Here is a 21,784-nt window from a genome sequence, read left to right as displayed (position 1 = left end):
TTAATCCCGAAAGTGAAACTCAGCACAAAGGCAACGGCCATACCCTGAAGAGAAGATCAGGTGGGTGTGGTCTTGAGCTGTGTTATTTACAGCATGCAGGTCCAAAGAAAGACACGGAGGAAAACGTGAAGAAAAACAACATTGTACCTGCCCACCATCCTTCCTCGTTAAACATCCACACCTTTAACAATGCCAAGTACCACATCCAAAGCCAGCGGGGAGCCATGTGTTTGACTACGCTGCTGTGTGCAGTATCAGGGTGGGCCGGGGTAGCCTGGGACTGATTGCAAGGAGCAGAATTTGAGGGGGTTGTTGCCTGGTTGGAGTTTCGCAGCGCCTGCTGTGCTACCACACAGCTGCACACACATTTCATCAATTTAGTTTTGTGTGTTCCTGAATTAACGGGAGAGGACTATGTCGTGAATAATTCAACTGAACGGTGTTTGTTAAGATGCTGACGCACACACCGCCCTGCTTCACGTCCTGCTGCAGACTGCGACGGGGCTCGGAGCCGAGGCGTCGTTTTGGGTCTGTTCATGTCCATGTGGTGTTTGAAATGTGTGTTTAAAAAAAAAAAAACACAATTTCTGGGAAAAGGCTTGTCAATAAAAACAAACAAAATAGCACTTAGCTTATGGGGCCACTCTCACTCTGAAAGAGCCACATAAGTGTGACCTCGTCAATAAACCTCACAACACTGGTAGAGTTCCAACCGGGCCCATCAATGAACAGAAGGAGTTGTGAACAATGACGCTGATTTTCGGCGCTGTTATAGAATTGTAGTCTGCCTGCAGTGGAGGAAGTGAACGGCCTGATGTTGAATTCGTTCAGGTCGAGCCTTCTCTCTTCGCAGTGGTTTCTCATTGTCAAACTGACGCGTTGCACACGCCACGGTCAAACGTTAGTGTGTGTCTGAAATAAAACCAGCTTAGCATGGAATGCGTTGCCATCAGGGAAGTTGTAACTGTTCTGTCATGTGAACTAGTATTGGTGATGTTACTGACTATTTGGAGATGTAGAAAAAGACATTTTAATGCTCACCGACAGCAGAAACAGCTTGTAGGTCATGTGAGGTAAATGTTGGTACATCAGGATGTATTTTCTCTTTTGAAAAAGCCGCCAGTGTAAGAAAAAACTTTATTGCAAAACCGAGAAAGTGTTTTTCAGATTGTTGTTGTTTCCACCAAACTTTCCTAATGTGATACATCAACATGCTTCTGAAAAACATTGATAGAAACACAGATAATGAATCTTTCTCACTCTGATGTTTTTGCTGTCGCTGTTGGGTTTCTCTGCCCACTTCGCCCTCCACAACCTGTTTTTCTTCCAGAACTCTGAGCCCCCTTAGATTTGATCTGTCTTCTATCGCAATGATCTGAGATGTCTTATCTGTTCATGCCACTGTGAAAGAAAACAACAAATCGCCAAGTAAGATGAATAACTTTTTTGCACATTTATGAGTCAAGCGTCGGTCTTGAGACTTATGTCTCATTCAGTGCAACAAATATGGCGAGCTTTGTCTCATTAAGCGCTTCTCATGCAAAAATCACGTTTGCGTCGTTGACGCACTACTGGATCACTCGATTTGTCCCATTTAGGCACCAGTATGTCACTTTAAAGGGCAGACTCTCCATACCGCAAACACACAAACACGTTATCCGGCATAAGCCTCGATCGAACTCAGTTTTTCCACTTACCAGACTAACACATCTGCACTCTGACACACTGAATCTTCACGTGACTTATATAGGTCATTTAAACGAGTCCAGCTTGCTGTAGCTAGTGAAGTATACGGCGTGGGGGGGATTTCTTTTTTGCCGCAGTGTGTCGAGGCCAGAGAGGCAGATATGACTTGACAGGCTCTCTGCCCAAAAGGCCGGCACGCGAGCTCCTCTGACCTGATGAAATATCAGCTGTATCATCTGGAGCAGAAGTAGTGGAGTGTGTGTGCTTCAGCTTGAAGCCATCTGGGACAGAGAGACACTGCTTATTGAGGTCAAATAAAACGGATATGAATAATGTTGTTCAATTCTTGTAACTCATTAGTTCCGTTCATATTTTTCTCTTCCTTGGAACGACTCAAGAATACAGTTTAGCCAGTTTGGGACCTAAATTTGTTATTAATTGTTATATTTGGAACAGTTGTGATTTTATTTGGTTTTAAAGGGATTTTTATCAAATCTTTTTGAGTGTTTTGGGGTCAGATTAAGTGAGCTTTGTTTACATCTGAAATGTGAGAAAAAAAATCTGTTAATGTGGATCTTCAGTTTGGCAAATGATGTCTAAAGAATCAGGTCAAATCAAGTCGAACTTTAGTTTGTTTGCCTCGAATGTTTTGGGAGGTGTGAATGTCCAATTGAACTATGAGGAGGACCTAAACCGTAAACTCTGGTACAAACCTTGGGATCGGTAAGGTTAAGGTGAACTCCTGGTGCGGGTCGAATGCGCCTGTGAACACCGAGTAGACTGGAAACCAATCCAAGAACAAGAAGCAGACTATAGTGCAAAGCATTCTGGGTAAATACAAGCAAAACAAACGAGCTAGTCTACCGCTAGCGCAAGAAATGGCTCATGATGCAACAAAAGAGAAATCCTACAACCACTAAAATCTGATGCCGCTCCATTTTTATTTCCATTTCGTGACGGAAGTTGCCCTCTGTGTCTTCTTCAGAGGTTATGAGGTCATTCTTCTCAGTAGTTCTTGGTGAAGTGCCACCACGGGCAATGAGGTGGAGCAGCTTTTTTAAAAGTCTTTGGCTCGTTTGTCGCAGTGCAGTATGAAAACTATCCGCAGCAGCTGAAATCAGTCCAGTTCTGGTCCCCAATCGAAGCGAGTCCAGTGACTATCAGGTGTAAAAACACCCAAGAACAAATTACTTCTTGCCACCCCATGACCTTTTCAGTCTTGGATGCATCTTTTGGTTGCCTCTTTAAACATCCATACCTCACATGTACATGAAGACTTCCCTCTTGACTTTTGCGTTCATTAATTTCTCTGTTCGTACTTTCAGGACGTACATGTGATTCCTCATATATGTGTCACACCGCGAGTCACTATGAACTTACAGCAGCCTAATCTCTCCTCTCAGGTCTGAGCGCCTCATCCTGGATTTATGTACTTAGCATGCTTGCTGCCGCAGACGATAATCAGGGATCAACTTGATGCTCATCAAAACTGGAGGAACGCCGCGCCATGTTGAGCCTTTCTGGATGTAATGTGTTTTCAATGAATGCATAGTGTTTCTTCTTCCTCATATGCGAGCAGCCACTTCCAAATGCCGCGCCAGGAAGTGCGACGCACCATGGAGATGGGCTGTCTGGCAAGCTAATGGCCAGCTCTGGGTTTGGTGGTTACCAGAAACGCAGTGTTTGTTTTGAGGGTGCGCGAGTATGTTTTGTGCGTGTGTGTGTGTGGCTGCGTTTTGTCCGGCAGCATATCAATTTCAGTTCAGACGATTTTATTCTCTGGTCGGAGAATTTTAGCGGTGACCTGTTCCTAGACCGGACCACACACACACAGAGGAGCTCAATCTTTTCATCCTGCATGCCATACTGTCACGACATATTGGATGTCAGTTTTTGAGGAAGTTCCAACCTGAGGAGGTTTTCTATCAAGATGGGTTTCGGGGCTTTTGGACTCAGTTGGCTTTTATCTGACAGCTTCTACATATCAAAGGCGGAAGAAGGAGACATGGAGGACACACCTTAGATATCGCCGCAGGGAATGATAACCTCTGCGTATGGTGGAAAAATGTTCGCATGTGTCTCGTTTCTGCCACTTTCTGCATTGCTGGTTGGTTGAAGGGCAACAACGGAGCAAATGTAACACCGTCCTTCCTGTCAAAGCCACGCATTTCAAAACGAGACATTAGATAAAGACAGTTGCTTGCTTGCAGCTCTACAAACTCTTCCATCTCACGCAGCATCTGAACAGTTTGTTTTCGTCCATCCACAAATGACCTTTGACCTAATGTGCTCGCTGTGGAAGGAGCACAATGAGCTCGTGTTTCTGCCGTCGACGGGCCTCGTGTGTTGAGACGCCGATGAAGAAAGAACATTCTTTTGAAAAGTGTTTCGAACTGATAAACCTTGACTTGGTTCTGAGAATGCCAGGCTTTCATCCCGGTAACTATGTCTCAAAATGTTAAGTGCAGCTGAACAGCTCCCGCAGTCTTTCTCTTGGCGACTGAAACAAAAATATTGATACAATATTGAGATATTTCTTCATATCTCAATAAGAAATATCTCAGTCTGACCAGCAATCTACTAGGATACCCTTGGCCTTGTTGCAACTCAAAATAAATTGCTGATGCACGAAAACAAAAGGCTGAGTTCGAGTTGGCGTTAAACGAGTTACTCGAAACGTAAAAGTGAATTGAGTCGTTGCTGAGTCAGCGTTTCAAAGTTGCAGATTGTGAGATTTATTGGAACTAAAGTGCCAAGACAAGTTTATTTGAATAGCACGTTTCAGCAACCAAGCAATTGGAAGTGCTCTTTACATGATAGCATGGCAGAGGCGTAATGAAAAAGTAATGAAAAGTTGGAATACAGACTAAAATTAATGATGTCTGAGTTATTACTAATCAAAGGCAACGCTTGATTTAAAGGAACTCTGTGTTTTCAGCATTTATGTCGTTTTCTGGAAGTTTGCTCCAGATTAGAGGAGCATAAAAACTAAATGGTTGTTCTCCATGCTTGGTTCTGGTTCTGATTCTGATTCAATGATTAATGTACCAGCAGAAGTATTTTAAAGTCTATTCTCTGAGCTCCAGGGAGCCAGTGGAAGGACTTTAGAACTGGGGCGATGTTCTGTTTTCCTAGTTTTAGTGAGAACACGAGCAGCAGCACCATTCTCAATCAACTTAATTTGTAATTTACTTTTTTTCATGCAGATCTGTGAGGACACTGCTGCAGTAATCAATGTGACTAAAGACAAACACTTTGATGAATCTCTTCAGCTCTTGCTGAGACTTTAGTCCTTTAATCCTACGGAATGTTCTTCAGGTGACAGAAGGCCAACTTTGTGACTGTCTTTATGTGAGTCTGAAGGTTGAGGTCTGACTTCATCACTGTGCCCAGATTTCATTCTGATCACTAGTTTCCAGCTGTAATAACTGAAGTTGTGCATTGACTCTTGATTGCTCCCTTTTGCTCCAATGACAGCAACTTTAGTTTTCTTTCTGTTTAGCTGGAGGAAGTTATGGCACATCCACACATTTATTTGTTCGGTGCATCTCAATGTCACCTGGTGACATTGAGATGCATGGCTGTATGTAATCTGCATGGTTATGATAACCTATGATCTGAGTTAGAGTGAACTTGTATGTATCAAATAAAAGGGACCCCAGGATGGACCTTGCGGTACTCCGTATGTCATTTTAATCAGTTTTTATGAAAACTTGGCAGACCGACCTTCAGATAATGTAAACATGTAGTCTGACTTGCATGGCGTTACATAACTCACTTTGACCCCAGGGTGCCAGTCTTGTACCCTTGTATGAATTGTTTCCCAGCCCACGCTGAGATTGAGTGATGTCACTTGACTGCTTGTTCCAGGCTCCACAAAGCAGCCTCAGTCTCATTGAAGACATTTCACAATTCTGTACCAGTTCACTGACCTCCAAACTGGTAGAGTGCCAGTCTAGATGTTTTCAATGGGCAGCCGGGTCTAAACCTCCTGTCACAAATCCACTTTTAGTCCTGTTGTATTTTTGTAGGTCACTTACAGAGAGCAGCCATGTATTTCTTACAAGATCCAGTAAATTGTCATTGTAGGAACTTTCACATCCATTAATGGGTCATTCTTTCAACACGCGTCCCTCTGTATGTGTTCTGCTCAGGGGTGGACATCTTGAAGCTGGTGGCGGCCCAAGTGGGCAACCAGTGGGTGGACATCTATCAGTCCCTGGCCAATGCCACCGAACGGGAGGTGGCCGCCTTCTCAAACAGCTACTCCTCCGATCATGAGCGAGCGTACGCCGCGCTGCAGCACTGGACCATCCGAGACAGCGGGGCCAACCTGGCCAAGCTGATCAACGCCCTGCACCGCCTTCGCCGCATCGATGTAGTGGAGAAGATCCGCTGCATCATGGAGGACAACCCACAGGTACGTTTCTGTCCACGTTACACCCAGCTCGAAGCGCTCCAAACCAGTTTGTTCTGGATGTCAGGAAAAAATTAAAAAAACAACAATATGTGTGACCTTTGCTCGCATCATGTTTTTTCCATTAAGGGCTCTATCAACATCAGGCGCACATGTTCTGGTACACACTGTTCTCTGCATGTCTGTTTTACTGAAATCTAATCTGGGAGGCAAGATTTCTCTGATTTTTCCCTCTGAAGCCGATCCCGGAGGCTCAGCTGCATTCCCCACATTAAAGTACCACTTCACTTTTAGAAGATGATTTGATGTTTCAGCGCTAATTGCAGCCTGTGTTGCAGCATTCTCCAAAGCTTAGGGGGAAAAAAAGAGAGATAAGGGAGTCTTTAATACAAATTTGGGTCAGGATTCTGTGTGCACATGTGCCGATAGGTCGTGACTTGTTGCATGCATACTTTAGTAAAACTCAAGGAGTTTTGACCTTGCACTGCAATCCTTTATGGACATTTTGGATCATTCATCACCATTTACTTAGCTTCTCTCCTTTCTTTTCCTGTCCTTCTGCTCTTGTTTCAACAATTTTTATTGAATCAGTGCTCTTGACCACACTCTCCAAGGTCAGGTCTGCACATTAAGCGCACCAGCCAGATTCGTGTGTTTTTTCATCTCTGCTTTATTATTATCAGATCACCTCACCTCGTTAAAGGTGCAGGTTGTTAAAACCGCATAGAATGAAACTGCCTGGCAAAATGGCGGTTAGGTGGTTTGGTCTTGAACCAACGTTGGGAAACTGTCAGTTTAATTCTGGTTTTACTTTTCTCACTATGAACTTGACCAAGCCTGGTGTGCCCTGCTACATGTCGATAAGAAGAGAAGAGCAAAACAAACTTCTCTACTTCGTTTACCATCACATTCCAAGATAATAAGTTCCTGAAAACTAAGGATGCACCAATAGGGAAGTATGGGCAAAGATATATACATATATCTTTGCGTGTGTGTGTGTGTGTATAATCCATGACCAAAATGGCTGTTATGGCCGGTTACTGATATTTACTGATATTGTATATATTAGATGTATTTCACTATACTTTCGACACTTAGAAAATACAACCATCCTACTAACTGACTCAGTTAAAATTCCCACAATTCTTTGCTGCATCCTTATCATTCTCACATGGACCCAAGCAAACAACATGTGACCAACCTCATCCACTCCCCATCCAGAAACAAAACAGTTTTACCTCTAAGGTTCTTTGGCTAACTGGGTTGTCATCTAACCCTGCCCCTTTCACAAGAAATGAACAATGTTTGTGTAGCACAAGCCAAGCAGGATTATAGAATATAGAACTAATCAGATTCCATCCAGATTGAAGTCTTGGTACACTTTGCATCTGTGAGGATCAGATGATCAGTCCATGACTGATGCTAAAGTCATTTAGATTTGCTTCTTTGACTTTTCCTCATTGTAAGTTTTTTCTTTTTTTTTTTTTTTTTCTCGTACTTTTGCTATTCCAAGAAAAATGAAACAGTCGTAATGTACGGGCTGTTTCTGAGGTCATGACCGTTTGATGAACAGCACGTTAGTCCTTAATTCTCAATGACTCAGTCGTGCTGCATTTTTGGGAAGCGCGTCGGTGCGTCTTCTTACACAGTGGAGATATCTGAGGCCGGCTTTTGCTTTGTCATAGTGTCGGTGGTTACCCTACTGCTGCTGCTGCTGCTGTTGACGTTTCTATTTTTGTCCCCGCTTCACTGTGAGAGCTGAAGCCAGACAGAAGACGAATGTAATCGCCTCTCTTCCCTCATTTCTATTTCTGCTCACAGAAAGCCTAGAGGCATTCTGAGAGACTGGAGCAGCACCTCAACAGAACGTCCAGGCTGTGTGTTTGCAGCACTGCAGTGATGCTAAAATAGTTATGAGCCAGAATCTATGCTTTGATGGAAAGCCAACAGGCTTCTTCTCTTTTTTTTTTTTTAATCTCATCTATCAACAGAAACATTGATGGACTGATGTCACAATAATTAGTTACACAGAAGAAATGTTATCTTGAGGTGAGACTTTGGTGTTTCAACCTGTGGCATGTTTGTGGTTAGCATTTATTAGTTAGCATACAGTCCATTGTTGTGCTACATCACCAACAAAATGTCACAGTCATGGTTTTCAACCAGCGGTGCCCATAGTGGGTGCTGGAGGCCCGGCATCCTGCGTGTTTTAGTTCTCTCGCTGGTTTAATGCCCTGGATCCAATGATGCCTTGTCAGAAGGCCTAAGAAGAACATTGACCTTTTTAAAAAGGTCAATGAAAAGGTTGTTGGTACCACCAGGAAGAGAACTAAAACGTGTAGGATGCCGGCCCTCCAGGACCGACTTTGGACACCTCTGGTTCACATGCTTGTCTTCTTGTAAGGAAGCATTTATTTTTTGTGGCTCTTGCGCATGGTTTAAGTGATGAGAGAGAGAAAAAATAAGGGGGTTTTCACATACAAATCCCCCGTTTTATGAGATCAGAGTTTACTAGCAAAGTGAGGCAAAGCCTTTGTGGATTATGTGTCTGAAAGAGATTGCATTGCGCCTTTCAACTTCTACGGTGAATGACTGATTAAAGCTCCTGCGAGAGCGCAGTAAATGAAAGCATCATGTTGAAGACCACAGCAAAGTTCACACAGAGCTGCAAGACAGAACAGAACAACCTCTTCTTTTATCACCATGTCCTTTATACAGGAACTCCATTTAAAATTTGCCCTGATACTCAAAATCAGAAAGTAAATAAACAATTTTTCTGGAGTTCGTAAGTTAGATTGTTGGGTAAAATTCAGCAAATTACATTCTATGAATGGGATTTGGTAGAATATCGAATACCCTGGCAATCAGTGTGAGATTGACAGTGTTCTGCTGCATCATGACCAGGTGAAGCATCGACTGACCGTCTGGGATTAAGATGTCAGAGAGTAATGAGTTACCTCAAGAGGCCTGAGAATTACTCGCCAAAATAAATAGGCAACAAGTGAGCGCCGAAGTTCCAACCATCGAATGTCACCAGATACGATGGTTAGATTAAGCGATGTTATTATTGGGTCATTCCTAAGGTATTTGATTTGCAGTTTCTTTTGTTTTTAAGGTTTTTTTGTCTCTAATAGCCTTCATTTGAAAGTAGTTAGACAGGAAAGAGGGTCATGAGAGAGGGGGAAGACATGGCGCAAATGTCGCCAGGCCGGGAGTCAAACCTACAACCACCGCCACGAGGATCGTGGCCTCAATATGTGGGTTGTGCTTTGCCGCTGTGCCACCACAGCACCCCTTGATTTGCAGTTTCATTGTCTCTGAGCCATGGTTCTGCAGTCAGACACATAACCATGGCACCATCATCACTAGGGTTAAAAGAAAATTCATGTGTGTTCAGTACCATGTGGAAACTCTAAAATGCCTCCCTTTGCTTCTTTGAGCAATCTTTCACAGTCCACCACTAAAAGAGCAAAAATGCTGTAATCCTATTCTGCTTTTTAACCATGAAAAGACACAATCAAAGGCAATTTGTGACATAGCTCATTGCTTAGTTCCCATTAGCAGCCTTTCAGTCCCTTCTCCACCAAGCCCCAGAGCGAAAGAGCACATGCTTTTCTTTCTAAAGAAAAAGACGACAATTTCGAAGATTTCCTCTTGAGCCTTTTTAAGTGCAATTGGGGGCCGTCGCCATCACGTCTGCGATTGTGTTTGTCCCGCTGGGGGTGTGTAAGTCAGCATTCAGACCCAAGCTGAAGGGGGAAAACCTTCATGAAATCATAGTGAAAACTTCAGATTAAGGAGTTAAACCATGTCTATAGGAAAAAATGTTGAAGGGCAATGTGTCAAAGGACAACATCAACAGTACAGCAAACATGCAAAGGGTGATCAATATAAAGTCGGGAGTTGGAATGAGTATATCAGACGTAAGATATGGTCTACTATTAAAGAGGAAGCGAAACAAACCCTACAAAGCATTTATATACAGGTCAGGTTTCTGTTCCAAACCAGAAACGCAACTAAACAAAGACGAGCTGAAGATTCCCTGATTAAAAAACGTGTGGATTTTAACAGATCTTTGCATTCGTCACGACATGCACTGATTAGAAAAAATTAGGACTAATGTCTTAGTCAGAATATTGTAGATTAGTAGTCTTTTTACATTACCATAGTCTGGTAGACATGATTCCATTGGGGACCAAAATGGCAACATTTGTCCCGTTTTCAGCTGTTGTGGTTCAGTTTCAGCCTTCACTGTGTGAAACGAGGCAAACCCTTTGAAAAACCCGATCACCTCCTCACCTGTGGAGGCGCTGCATCAAGAACCACTGAAACAAAACAGAAGAACATCCTGAGAACAACTTTCTTTCTCACAAGATGCAAACAAAAATGGAGCGTCATCAGATTTTAGCAGTTGATTTCTCTCCTGTCTAGAAGTCTAGAGCCATTTCTCCCACTGGTGCTAGACACATGGGGTTGCTTTACCCAGAATGCCCTGCGATGTAATCTGTTTTGGGGAGGTCTCTATTCAAGACACTCTGGTGAATGTCTTGTCCCCACTTGGTGTTCCCATATGCCCATCAGCCAAATCAAGACTGAGGTTTGTAGGGGGACCAGGGTTTCATTTTTGGTTCAGTTACGCATTCACACCTCCCCAAATTAACCAGAAGTTTGATTAAAGTGGACTAACGAAGGCTGTATCGAATTCAAACTAAAAGTTGAGAAGCTGAACACAGTTCCACTCGAGTCTGCATCTTAGCAAGCAAAAAAAGAACACTTTGGAGTGACAAGTTAATCTTTTGATCTGATAAAGTGAATCTCTCCCCGCTACCCTTCATTCTGCTGCAGACTGCCACTTCTGCCAAGTGAGCCTGGCTGACGCAGTCCCTCAGAGTGTGTACGTCTAAACAGGCTGTGTGCTGGGGAGTTGTGTGTGTGTCTTGTCCCCAGCAGGCCCTCGCGTTGCGCTGAAAGCAACGGTCAGCAACTCAGTCTGGTGGTTTTCTCGCCCACATGCACAGGAACACTCAGGCCTCGGAGCTTTCTGGAGCCGTCGTTCCCTTCTTGTTCTCCGTGACCCCTTCTCTGCCTCGTCATCCTCTGCAGTTCAATACGTACCGCATGTGAGTAGCAGTGCAAGGAAACAGGACTCCCAATGGTTTACCAGAGGCTCTCAGATGGAATACATACGTATTTGCAAAAAGACTCTGCCTGGGTGGCCCGTCATGCTTCACTGGGGACAAAGCTTCTGTTGTTTGGCACTGTGGTCTGACGCTATGCATAAACTGTAATCTGCTACTTCATCTAGTTGATTAAAGCAGATTAACTCAGTCATGAAAAGCATTTTGCTGGAAAACTAAGCACCAAAACGCGCACTGAGAGCAAAATGTGGTTCAACACCAAAGTATGATTTATATGTTCAAACCTTCAAAGTGAGCCCTTTCTTATTTGGTAACAGCTCTGCACAGTCATCTGTGCTTGAAGCAGCTGTATGACTTCGTCAGCTCGAGAACTTGTGGGTTCCTTTGTGGGAACGCCATGTACTCTTTGACTGATTTTCCTTCAGTGGTCGAACTCATCTTTTCTGGGGTTAGACCAGATAATTGCAGAGGTAGGCAGATCTGATGCAGTCCATCTTTTCTCTTCCTTCTGGCTCGACAAATTCTGGCTCTTCATTTATTTCAAAAGCGCTTTATTGCGTTTCTGGAATTAGATCGTTTTGTCGGCTTACTTGGTTCTGTTAAGTTTGTTCGTTGTCTCCATCCAGTTGCAATGCAAATTTTAAGCAAATGGATGGGATATTTCCATTTTTCGTTTTGAGTGAATCATCCAGGCATGATTCTGTCAGTTGTTGACACATGGTTGTAACGAAGAAGATGTAGCGATTGCAAAACAACATGGGACCAATGATTTTGTAAAAATGGTGAGTTTCTTGGATTCTTGGACTCAGGAACTGTCCACATCTTCCGTTCCTGCCACCTGAAAATTGGGCTGTTGGCATGTGACCGTCGTACAGCAGCAGACTTCAGTCAGAGGCCTCTTCAGGTCAGGAACCACAGCATCACCATCTATAACGACGATGATTGAAGATACTTGACAACACTTATATTTTCTTCATGATAAATATAGTATTTTTGAATTGAATCAAAATATCAAAGAACTTTGGAATTCACCAATCTCCAGATGCTTTTTTTCTGATGCATGCTTTATTTGAGAGCCAATCTGTCCTTTTTAATCCTTAAAAATGTGCTTATGGCTGAAAGGCACTAGGTGGGGTAAACCCTGGACAGGCGGTCAGCTCATCACAGGACAACACAGGATCACATGTTACAAACCGCTATGGATGCTCACTAGCACATGAGGATCATACAGAATGATTCGTTTCAAGGAACGCGCTGCTTTTGGTCTGTGGGCAGAAGCTGGAGTACCCCGAGAAATCTACAACACACATTTCTTCACATGAACATAACACCGATTTGTTTTTGTTTTTTTCAGTGAGTCAATAACATGTGAATCAATTGGACCGACCTACTTTATCCAAAACAGAGATGCTGTCATTCAGCACAACTTAACCAAACTGTGAAACAGAAACCAAAAATATTTGCTTACAAAAGAGACAGATCTGTGTCACAGAAGTATTGGCTTAGCAAATGCTAGCATGATTTCCTGTCCCCTGGAGATGCTGTTTATGGTTCCCTGTGGATCCCGCTGCTTCCTGCAGCTGCTGTCAGAAAAATATTTCTTCCAACTGTATTCATTCAGGGTATCGCTGTCCGGACTCTGCATATAGATGTAAATATGCCTTAGCTAGATAAACAAAGCATGTGTGTTCTGTTGAAATACAGCAAACCAGATGTTGGGGAACAAAGGAGGAAAGCTGCTATTATTTTCCTGTTTTATGTTGTGAGCAAACATTTCTAACGGTTTGGATTCAACAACTGAGAAAACAAAAAAAGGGGGATGGGGGGCAAAGACCCCGTTTTGTCCTGGGTCCTCTTCGTTATGTTGGGGATGAAATGACCTCTACTGGTGTATCCTTTCAGCCCAAGTGGGGCTTCGCAGTGAAAAACAAGAAGCTCTCTCATGAGCTCATCCCCAAACCAGTCGCTACTGGTTCAAACCACAGGTTCATTACCACACCAAAGACAGAGACAGGAGGGAGTGAGGGAAGTGGGGGAGAACCATGGGGGAAGAGAGGGAAAACAGGGTGGATGGGAAGACAGGAAAAACCAAACAGAGACAAAAGCGCAGGAGTAGGAAGAATAGAAGAACGAGGAGGAATTACAGATAAAGAACCATGTACCATAAAGAAGAATAAAATTGCTTAAATTTGGTTGGGGGATGCTGATGTTGTTACATATTTAACGTGTGGTTTCTTAGGCAATCTCAAAGCACAAACCTTTATTACCTGACCGATAACATCTGCCAGCAGGAAACTGTTTAAAGTGGTCGTCTTTTAATCTGAAGTCATATCTCCATCATCAACCGCCTCAAACAAGAATCAGAACCTAAACACATGGAAATAGGAAGTGTGCAAAAATACCTTAAATTGAATTATGTGAAGATTTTACCATGTTTAAAATAAAAAAGAAGTTATGTTTATTCACAGAAACTCGCATGCAAAACTGATATACATCCTGTTTTAATCTACTGTCCCTAAGCATCATGCAGCTTTGAGTATCTGTACCACTAACGCCTGTTGCTTCATATTGTACACATAGTTATCTACCGCCATCTAGTGGTCAGAGTTTGGTCAAAAACATTTTTCAACATGCTAGCTACCTAAAACATGTATACTGAAATGAACAAATTAACTTCATTTATGATGCTTGGTATCAAAACATAAGATATCTGTTACTGTTTATAAATGAGGAGATGGGGTATATTAGGAATGAACCAGATAGAGCAGAAGAAGTCTGACGCCCTGCCTCCTAATGGCTGACGGCGTTTACCCCAACTCTCTTCAACTTGAGTTTGTAGATAGAATAAAAATGGAGAGAAAAGAGGGGTAGATTGATGATGCAAGGTTACAAGCAGCCAAAGGCTCTTTGAATTCATTTCTTTACCTGTGAAATGAACGATTTCAACCCTTTTTAAAACATGACCTGAAATGAATGTCTCTTTATAATATCGTCAGTACTATTATTTAGACCCAGTGAGGTTTGGTTGATAGTTAAAATCCTCCTGTCTCCCCTCTCCATGCAGTTTGACATCAACCAGCTGACGACCACAGTGAATGTAAGCCAAAGCCTCAGTCCCATCAACAAGCTGCTGGAGTCGCCCGGCAGCACGGCCAGCAGCGGGGGCAGCAGCAGTGCGTACCGAGCCGGCGGCGTCGGGCCCGTCCAGTCACCCATGGACCGAACCAAAGGTTTCTTCGCCGACGAATCGGAACCGCTCCTTCGCTGCGACTCCACGTCCAGCAAAGACTCCGCCCTCAGCAGGAACGGCTCCTTCATTACCAAAGGTGAGAGGTGAAGTTCATGTCGGAGACCCCAACAAAACGAAGTGTTAGCTGACTTTACTTGCTCATATAGTTTGAAAATGTCCGGACAAGCTTTCTTATTAACCTAATAATTGGTGTTCATTTGAAGACGATAAAAACAACAACTCAGCACTGTAAATAAGGAAAAAGCTGTCGATGTTCAGAGTCCTTAACATGTCCAGGAGGATCTGTAACTCTTATGTAATCGATGGAAGTAGACAAAGAATAATGAGGAAGAAAGTGTCACTTTATGAGTCTGTCTGAATGTGACTGGTGTTTTCGTCGCCACCTGCTGCTTGTATCCAGATAACAGAACAGATCTGCTGCGGTCTCTGCGGAGTCACTCCTGTGAGTCACTCTGACACAGAAACTGTGTCACCGGGTGACTTTGTTGTAAACGCCGCAAGCATCGGTGAGTGGGTTACGCACTGCTCTGAACATGTGTGGAACCTGCTCAGGTAATGTAATACACTGAACAATGCAAAGTTTAGACATAAAGTAAAGTCACAGAGATGGACTGGTGTCACGGTCGGCAGCACAGATTCTTCATTTGGGCTCAGCTGTTTCAGATTCTTCAAGTCCTTGACAAATGATCCAGACTCTCATTAATGTCGTTTCATTGTTATTGTAATGTTACGGCTGTTGAAAGAAATGTGAGAAAACATGGCTCCCAGTTATAAATAGATGTTTGAGTGCCCTCGTGTGGTCTGTTCTTGTCATTACGATCTGTATATTCACGAGGAACCTGATCTGATTGTGAATGTTGTCGGCACTATTATGAATTTGTTTCCACAATCGATGAGAGATTGTTGACGTTTTTTATTGCATTAAATCATACCAATTGTTATAAGAGCTAAAGAACAAGGACAGAAAGTTGCTGGTGTGAAAGATAATTGACATCAATGTTGTCCAATATTACACTTCTCCACTTAAGCCAAACTGAAGAAAACCATCTCAACATTTTGATTCAAGTTCAGATTGAAGCTGCTCTTATTTATTTTTGACATTTGAATTCTGCGTCTTTCCGTTTGAAGGTCAAAATCCCAGGAAACTATTGGGAGAACCCAAAATGTTTCACACGGTTAAAGATGCAGTGTGTAAGTTTTATGAAGAACAAAAAAGAACCAGTTAGAAAAAAGAAACTTTTTGTAGACCAAGAGAATGACAAAGGATAGTGTGCAGCTGCCTAGCTTTATTTAGTTGCACATTTATATCCATGATTAATTTCAATAAAGACTTTTAAGTAAAATAAAAAAAAACATACAGGTCTCTCCACTGGAGGGCAGCAAAACCTCAGTTTAAATCTTGGGGACGTTTCATCTTAATTTGCTAGTAAAACACACACACACGCACGCACGCACGCACGCACGCACGCACACACACACACACACACACACACACACACACACACACACGCAGTTTCAACAGAAATTTCGTAAGATTCGCCAACTCAACTTTATTTCTTATAAAGAACATTATGAATGGAATGTGAGACTTATACAGAAAGGTTTGGTTCGTTCTCAGTTGAAGGATAATTGCATTCAACACCAGAATGATCTAATCCGATCTTCTTCTGGTGTCCCTCTGCAGAGAAGAAAGACACGGTTCTCCGGCAGGTTCGCCTGGACCCGTGCGACCTTCAGCCGATCTTCGACGACATGCTGCACATCCTGAACCCCGAGGAGCTGCACGTCCTTGAGGAGATCCCCACCGCCGAGGACAAGCTGGACCAGCTGTTTGAGATCGCCGGAGTGAAGAGTCAAGAGGCCAGCCAGACGCTGTTGGACTCTGTCTACAGCCACCTGCCTGACCTGTTATAGTGGACGGGACGGGGAAGAGGGAATAACTGATTTAAAAAAATTAGAAAAAAAAAGGAAGCACACAGATGTTCAAAGGCAAAGGGATGGGGTGTAGTTGAGATTTAGCTTGAGTTGATTTTTTTCAAACCGGTGGAGTTGGACTCATGAGGCCACTGGTGTAACGTGACTCCGGCAGGTTCTTTACCTTTGGTCTGCTCTCTCTGATGAATCCGGTCAGTCCTGATCACTCCTTCGTTCCTTCTGTATAAAAATCCGCTTTGCCACGTCACATGACCACCGGTGATGCTGACCGTGAGGCTCAAAGGCCTTCTGGGTTTTAAAGAGTTGAGTCCAAACGGCGTGAATTATGTACAGACTCCACTCAAGTAGCACTTTATTTATCTGAAACGGCCAACGCCTTCTTGTTTAAAGGACAATACCGGTGTTTTTTCTTGTTTGTGCCAATCATTTAGGCTCTTCTTGCCTTTACTAATATTTCAGTGTAAAAGTCATATTTATTATTAACACAACAGGCAATGGTATATAAGCTATAACTCTAAACAACACTGGTATTATTCTTTGATTAAGGTTCTAGTAAATCAAACAGATTGGGCTGATTTCTGAGTCGTGTGCCTAAACGTGTTCCCTTTCACAGCTCCTCGTTTTGTTTCCCTCCTGCTGCCTGATCCTGAGGGGGGTTGAGGGGCTAGTAGCTTGTGACCACCAGCAGGCAGTAGCATCATTTCAACAGTCTGACACCAAATGCATCGATTAAAATGACTCAAGACTGAAGGAATGCAGTGCCTCATGAAGCACCTCGGGCTTTTCCACATTTGATCATTTTTCAACCACAAACCCAATGTTCTTTTTATGGGATTTTATATTAAAGGCCAAACTCAAAGTAGGGTATTGCTATGAGGTGAATGTAAGAAGATAAACATCAAAATTTGAAAAGCGTGGTGTGCTGTTTTGTTGAATTTTCTGACCCGGCAATGTGTGGGCAGATTTTTTTTGACCATCTCTGGCGGTCTTAAGAGATGGGACCATTTGGACCACATGTGTGTTTTACGAGGTTTTCTTTGTGTGGTTTATCACCCGGAGGGTTAAAGCTGATCAGTTGCTTAAAGTTGCTTCTGTGACCCTGTAAATCTGAGGTCTTCGTTAGAAATACCCATCATACCAAAACTAACGATGAGAAAACTGTACACTGTACTCTTGTTCAGTTGTCTAGAAAGTCCAGTTCGTTGGGGGAGGTGTGAATGCATAGTTAAAGTGATGAGGGCCAAAAAATCAACTCTGGTCCATCTAAAAACTTGGGCCTGTGTTTGGTTTAAGTAAACTCTGGTGCGGTCGGAATGCACATGTGACCACCAAGCGGATCAGAGGTCGCTCCAAAAGCAGGAAGTGGTGCAAGTGAAAGGCATTGTGGACAAATACAACCAAAACAAACATGCGGGTCTTGCGCTAGTGGGAGAAATGTCTGGTGGTCTTTCATCAAAGACTAAACAAAAATCCTCCAACCACTAAACTCTATCGCTATACCATTCAATTGAACAAATATTGCAACTTTGGTTCTCAATCACATCCAGGCTACCAGACTATCAGGAGTGAAAACACCATAAAAACGTTGTTGCACCCTACCCTTCCCCCCAAGGACTAATGTTTGAGGATCTTGAAATACATAAATAGCCTAGTCAAAGTCCAGACTTTCGTCCAGTTGAACATCTCTAGCTCCACTTCAAATTAGGTGTTTAGACAGACTCTCCTTCCAACAGGCAGAACCATTTCAGGTTTTAGATGTGAAATATAAAGTTACCCCAAATGCAGTGAAAGGCCATAAAGTCCCAGTGAAATGCATCACAGGTTCTGGTTGCAAGGTGACAAAATGCTGAAAAGCTCAGAGAATATCAATACTTAGACATTATTTTAGTTCACCTGCCAGTAGGAGAAATGCCTTTTTTTTTCCCCGTTTTGTTTTTAACTTCACTGGGAGAGAAAATTTCTTAAATGCCCGTTTGGTGAACCCTGACCCCACATGTTGCGCTGAGAAAGCATTCCTGATACATCTCAGAGCTTCCTGGCGCCATCAAGGGAAATAACTCAGTCCAATTTTCTAGATGTTTTATGTTCTTGATATTCAAATGTAATACTCATGCACTAATGGTAATTTCTGTACGTGCTTTGTTTTGTTTTTTGTTATGTTTTGTTTTCCATACTCACTTTGATTTACTATTATTAGTTATTGTAGTATGTGGGTTTCTCTGTCCTGGGCATTCGTATGTTTTGGAAGCCCTCCATCCCTGGCTGGGTTGTAACATATGCATACTCTGTACTCTACTTGAAATCTGTTACTTGAGCTCACCAATGAACAGAGTGCAGTCTACCGATTCCTTTCACCAAGAGCATCTTGAACCTCATAAGCCCCTCTGTCTTCAACGCATCACGGAACCAGAGCGTCCGGGTTCTGCCAGAACCTCCGTGGTGTGGACTCTCGCCTTTTGGCCTGGCAGTAGAGAACTGGGACATGATGGAAGAAGGACAGCTGGGTAGGGATGGGGTTAGGGTTTGGGATAGCTTGATGTGACTGACGGCGGCGCTGCTGTGGACTGCAGACTGGATGACGGCGGTGAGGAAGTGTGAAGTGGCCCTCCGCTGCGCTGCGGGGGCCACAGCGGTGGAACGGACTATTTGGGATTTTTTTGGAACAATGACAGGTGGAAGTGAAGAGGACGCGTCTGAGGAGATGATTACATCAAATTCGCAAGTCAAATGTAACCAGTATGTTTACTCTTCAGATTAACTAAATAAAGCTGATTTTTTTTTCAGATTCTTGTGCAGTTTTGTCGTTTTGAACATGTGGTATGTTTCTGTTTGTCTTGCAATGTGTGTTGGAGTTATTTACACTAACTCATCTGAACAGAATTTAACACAAATATGAACAATAGTGCAGAATAACTAACCTTCGTCACTGCGGCATTCGGTCGGCTACTAAGAGAGAATTTCTTTCTGCCAACTGGGAATCTGACTGCAGAACCAAATTATAGAAAAGAGAAACGGTTTAAAACATCTAAATTGAGCCTTTTAGATTTTAAATGATTGTTGGAAGGACAGAGCAAAGCTTGTGAAAATTAAAAGGAACCAAAATAATATATCGACATTACTGAATTCAATCAATTAAAGCCAATAAATCTTGTTTCGTTATAGTTATTCTTTTTTTTTTTTTTTAAGTTCAGGTAGAGTTTTCTATTGTGTGTGCGTGCCAAGATATTGAAATTTTGACTTTGTCATTTAGTGCATTCAAATTGGGCCACTGTCTATTTGAGAAGCTCTTACTCTTCCTGAAACTTCAGGAAATCATCATGTCACTTTCTCAAACCTTTAACGACGATTTTAATCAGCGTTTCACTGAGACGTCGCTCATATCATGAGTGTTTGCTAATTGCTGCCGGCTAGTCTGAAGGAGTTGACTGAGGGGTTACTGTGAAGTGAAAGATTGAAATCTTGGAAACTGCAGCTCCGAGGAGGCGGCGCTCAGTCCACCTGGGTGTTTTGCACAACTGAATGATTGCCATGGAGATTAAAAGACTTGTCCAACCAGCATGAAAGAATCAAAGCAACACCAGAAGGTATGTTTTTGGTGAAAGAATTAACACTAGGGCATGATGTAGTGGTTAAAAACAAGTTGATGATACATAATACTGCCCCTTTAATGCATCCCTCCTGCTCTCCCACCTCATACCTCTGACCTTTCACCTGATCAGTCCCAGTCCATCGTTGCTCCAGCGTTCAACCTCCCAGCCGCCTCTCTCTCATCGCTGCTCCCTCCCCTCGTCTCTCCTTTTGGACTCGCTCTGCATTTCTTCATAACACTTCATGTACGTTGGTTCTTTGGACTATAATTAAATAATATTTTAACATGCCTGTCCAGACTCTGGCTTGCACTTTGAGGCGCCAAAGATGTCTGCATTTGGAGATGTGGCTCTAGTTGGATTAAAAATCAAACTGACTTTGTGATAAGTAAAATACCACTGCTGTGTGTTTTACTTATAATACTGAACAGGAAGCAGCTTTGTGTGAGTGGTGTTCTATGATCAACCTGATGAAGACATGAAAGAATCCTGAATTTTTATTTAAACTGAAGGATGGTTATTATGTTCAAGTTATATAAGAAGCTCAACCTCCCTGACCCTCTGACATAGAAAAAAAAAAAAGGTTCCGTGTCCTGATCACACACATTCCAGGCTTCGGGGTTTTTCTGATGAGATTTATCTTACTGATCAAACAACAAACTTAAAAACTGATAAAATTTTTCCAGTGTGCGTTTAACGACAGATTACCTGCCTCAAGTTATACTCTCTGAACACAGCGACAGTTTTAACAACTTTGTGAACATGTTGTTTGTAGAAGTGAGACACTGAGCTTTGAGGAATAAGTGAGAATAATTTGATGATTCATCAGGGTCACTTCTTTTCCCCCTGAGAATCCAGTTTTCCACTCGTACATGCTGTGATGTCATAGTTGTTCACGTCCTTCAACTGTTTCAAGTTGAAGTTACCAAACTAGTTTTTTTTTTTTTCAGGTCACAGAACAAAAGACAGTATATGAATTGTTCCCGTAACGACAGAGGTGTTCTGTATTCACAACTGCTAACTATTTTTAAGCAACTTGAGTTTTTAGTTTCCAAATGACTAACGAGAGGTTCCCTGCTTCCTGCTCCTGTTATTCTGACCACAGTCTCAGGTTTGAGGGATATACATGTTGTGTTACAAGTTATTTTGTTTTGAGTGTGAAAAACATGATGCAAGACAAAACAGACGGACAATAGAATTTGTTCTCTGTCGTAACTAGCAGCAATTACTAAGTTGTATAATCCAGTTGCTCTGTTGCTTAATGTGTGTGATGTCAATAAAAAAGTTCTACAGGAAATAAACTTGTCCAAACCTGCTGGTGCCAGTTTACAGCAAGTGAGTGGAAACTGGAGTTTGTCGGCATGATTTTTCGGCCGTCTGCCATGTTGGATTTTACAAATATTTTCTTGTTCTTGCAGTGGATGACCAGAAGTTGATAGTGCATTGTATGATGCACTAGTGTCCACTTCATGTGTGCGTTTATAACAGAAAAATCCACAAGACACACAAGAAAACGGTTTTTGATAGCCTTGACCGCTGCTGATGCGAAGTCATTTTACTAAATGAAGAAATAAACTGAAAATGCATGAGATTCAGTCACACCTGCAGGTCAGGTTGAAGTAAGCCTTTTTGTTTCTGCACAAGCTTTGTTTTTGTAAGATTATTTTTTTCTACAGCCTGATGTGGCATTAGAAATGTTCGGCAGGTGATGAAAGGCTGATTTTGTAACCGCCTTTATGCGTCTCTGATGGCTCAGGTCAGAATTCATCAC

At 42.7% G+C, this 21,784-nt stretch overlaps 1 protein-coding gene across 2 annotated transcripts in view; it reads left to right on the top strand.

The window, feature by feature from the left end:
* Positions 1 to 19,211, top strand: part of tnfrsf21 (tumor necrosis factor receptor superfamily, member 21) — a 38,108-nt gene extending 18,897 nt beyond the window's left edge. Inside the window, exons 4-7 of one of the 2 annotated variants that reach the window (XM_055044537.1) lie at positions 5,841 to 6,106; positions 11,122 to 11,223; positions 14,306 to 14,567; positions 16,176 to 19,211. In XM_055044537.1, coding sequence (XP_054900512.1) covers positions 5,841 to 6,106; positions 11,122 to 11,223; positions 14,306 to 14,567; positions 16,176 to 16,405 — 860 coding nt within the window. In that variant the 3' untranslated portion in view covers positions 16,406 to 19,211. The remainder of the gene's footprint in view (positions 1 to 5,840; positions 6,107 to 11,121; positions 11,224 to 14,305; positions 14,568 to 16,175) is intronic. The other variant, XM_055044538.1, reaches the window with a different exon arrangement.
* The last annotated feature ends 2,573 nt before the right edge of the window (positions 19,212 to 21,784 follow it).

This window comes from Poeciliopsis prolifica, unplaced genomic scaffold, assembly GCF_027474105.1.
Source record: "Poeciliopsis prolifica strain line A6 unplaced genomic scaffold, Auburn_PproV2 SCAFFOLD020, whole genome shotgun sequence".
Classification (NCBI taxonomy): domain Eukaryota; kingdom Metazoa; phylum Chordata; class Actinopteri; order Cyprinodontiformes; family Poeciliidae; genus Poeciliopsis; species Poeciliopsis prolifica.
This window is presented reverse-complemented; position numbering and strand designations above follow the sequence as displayed.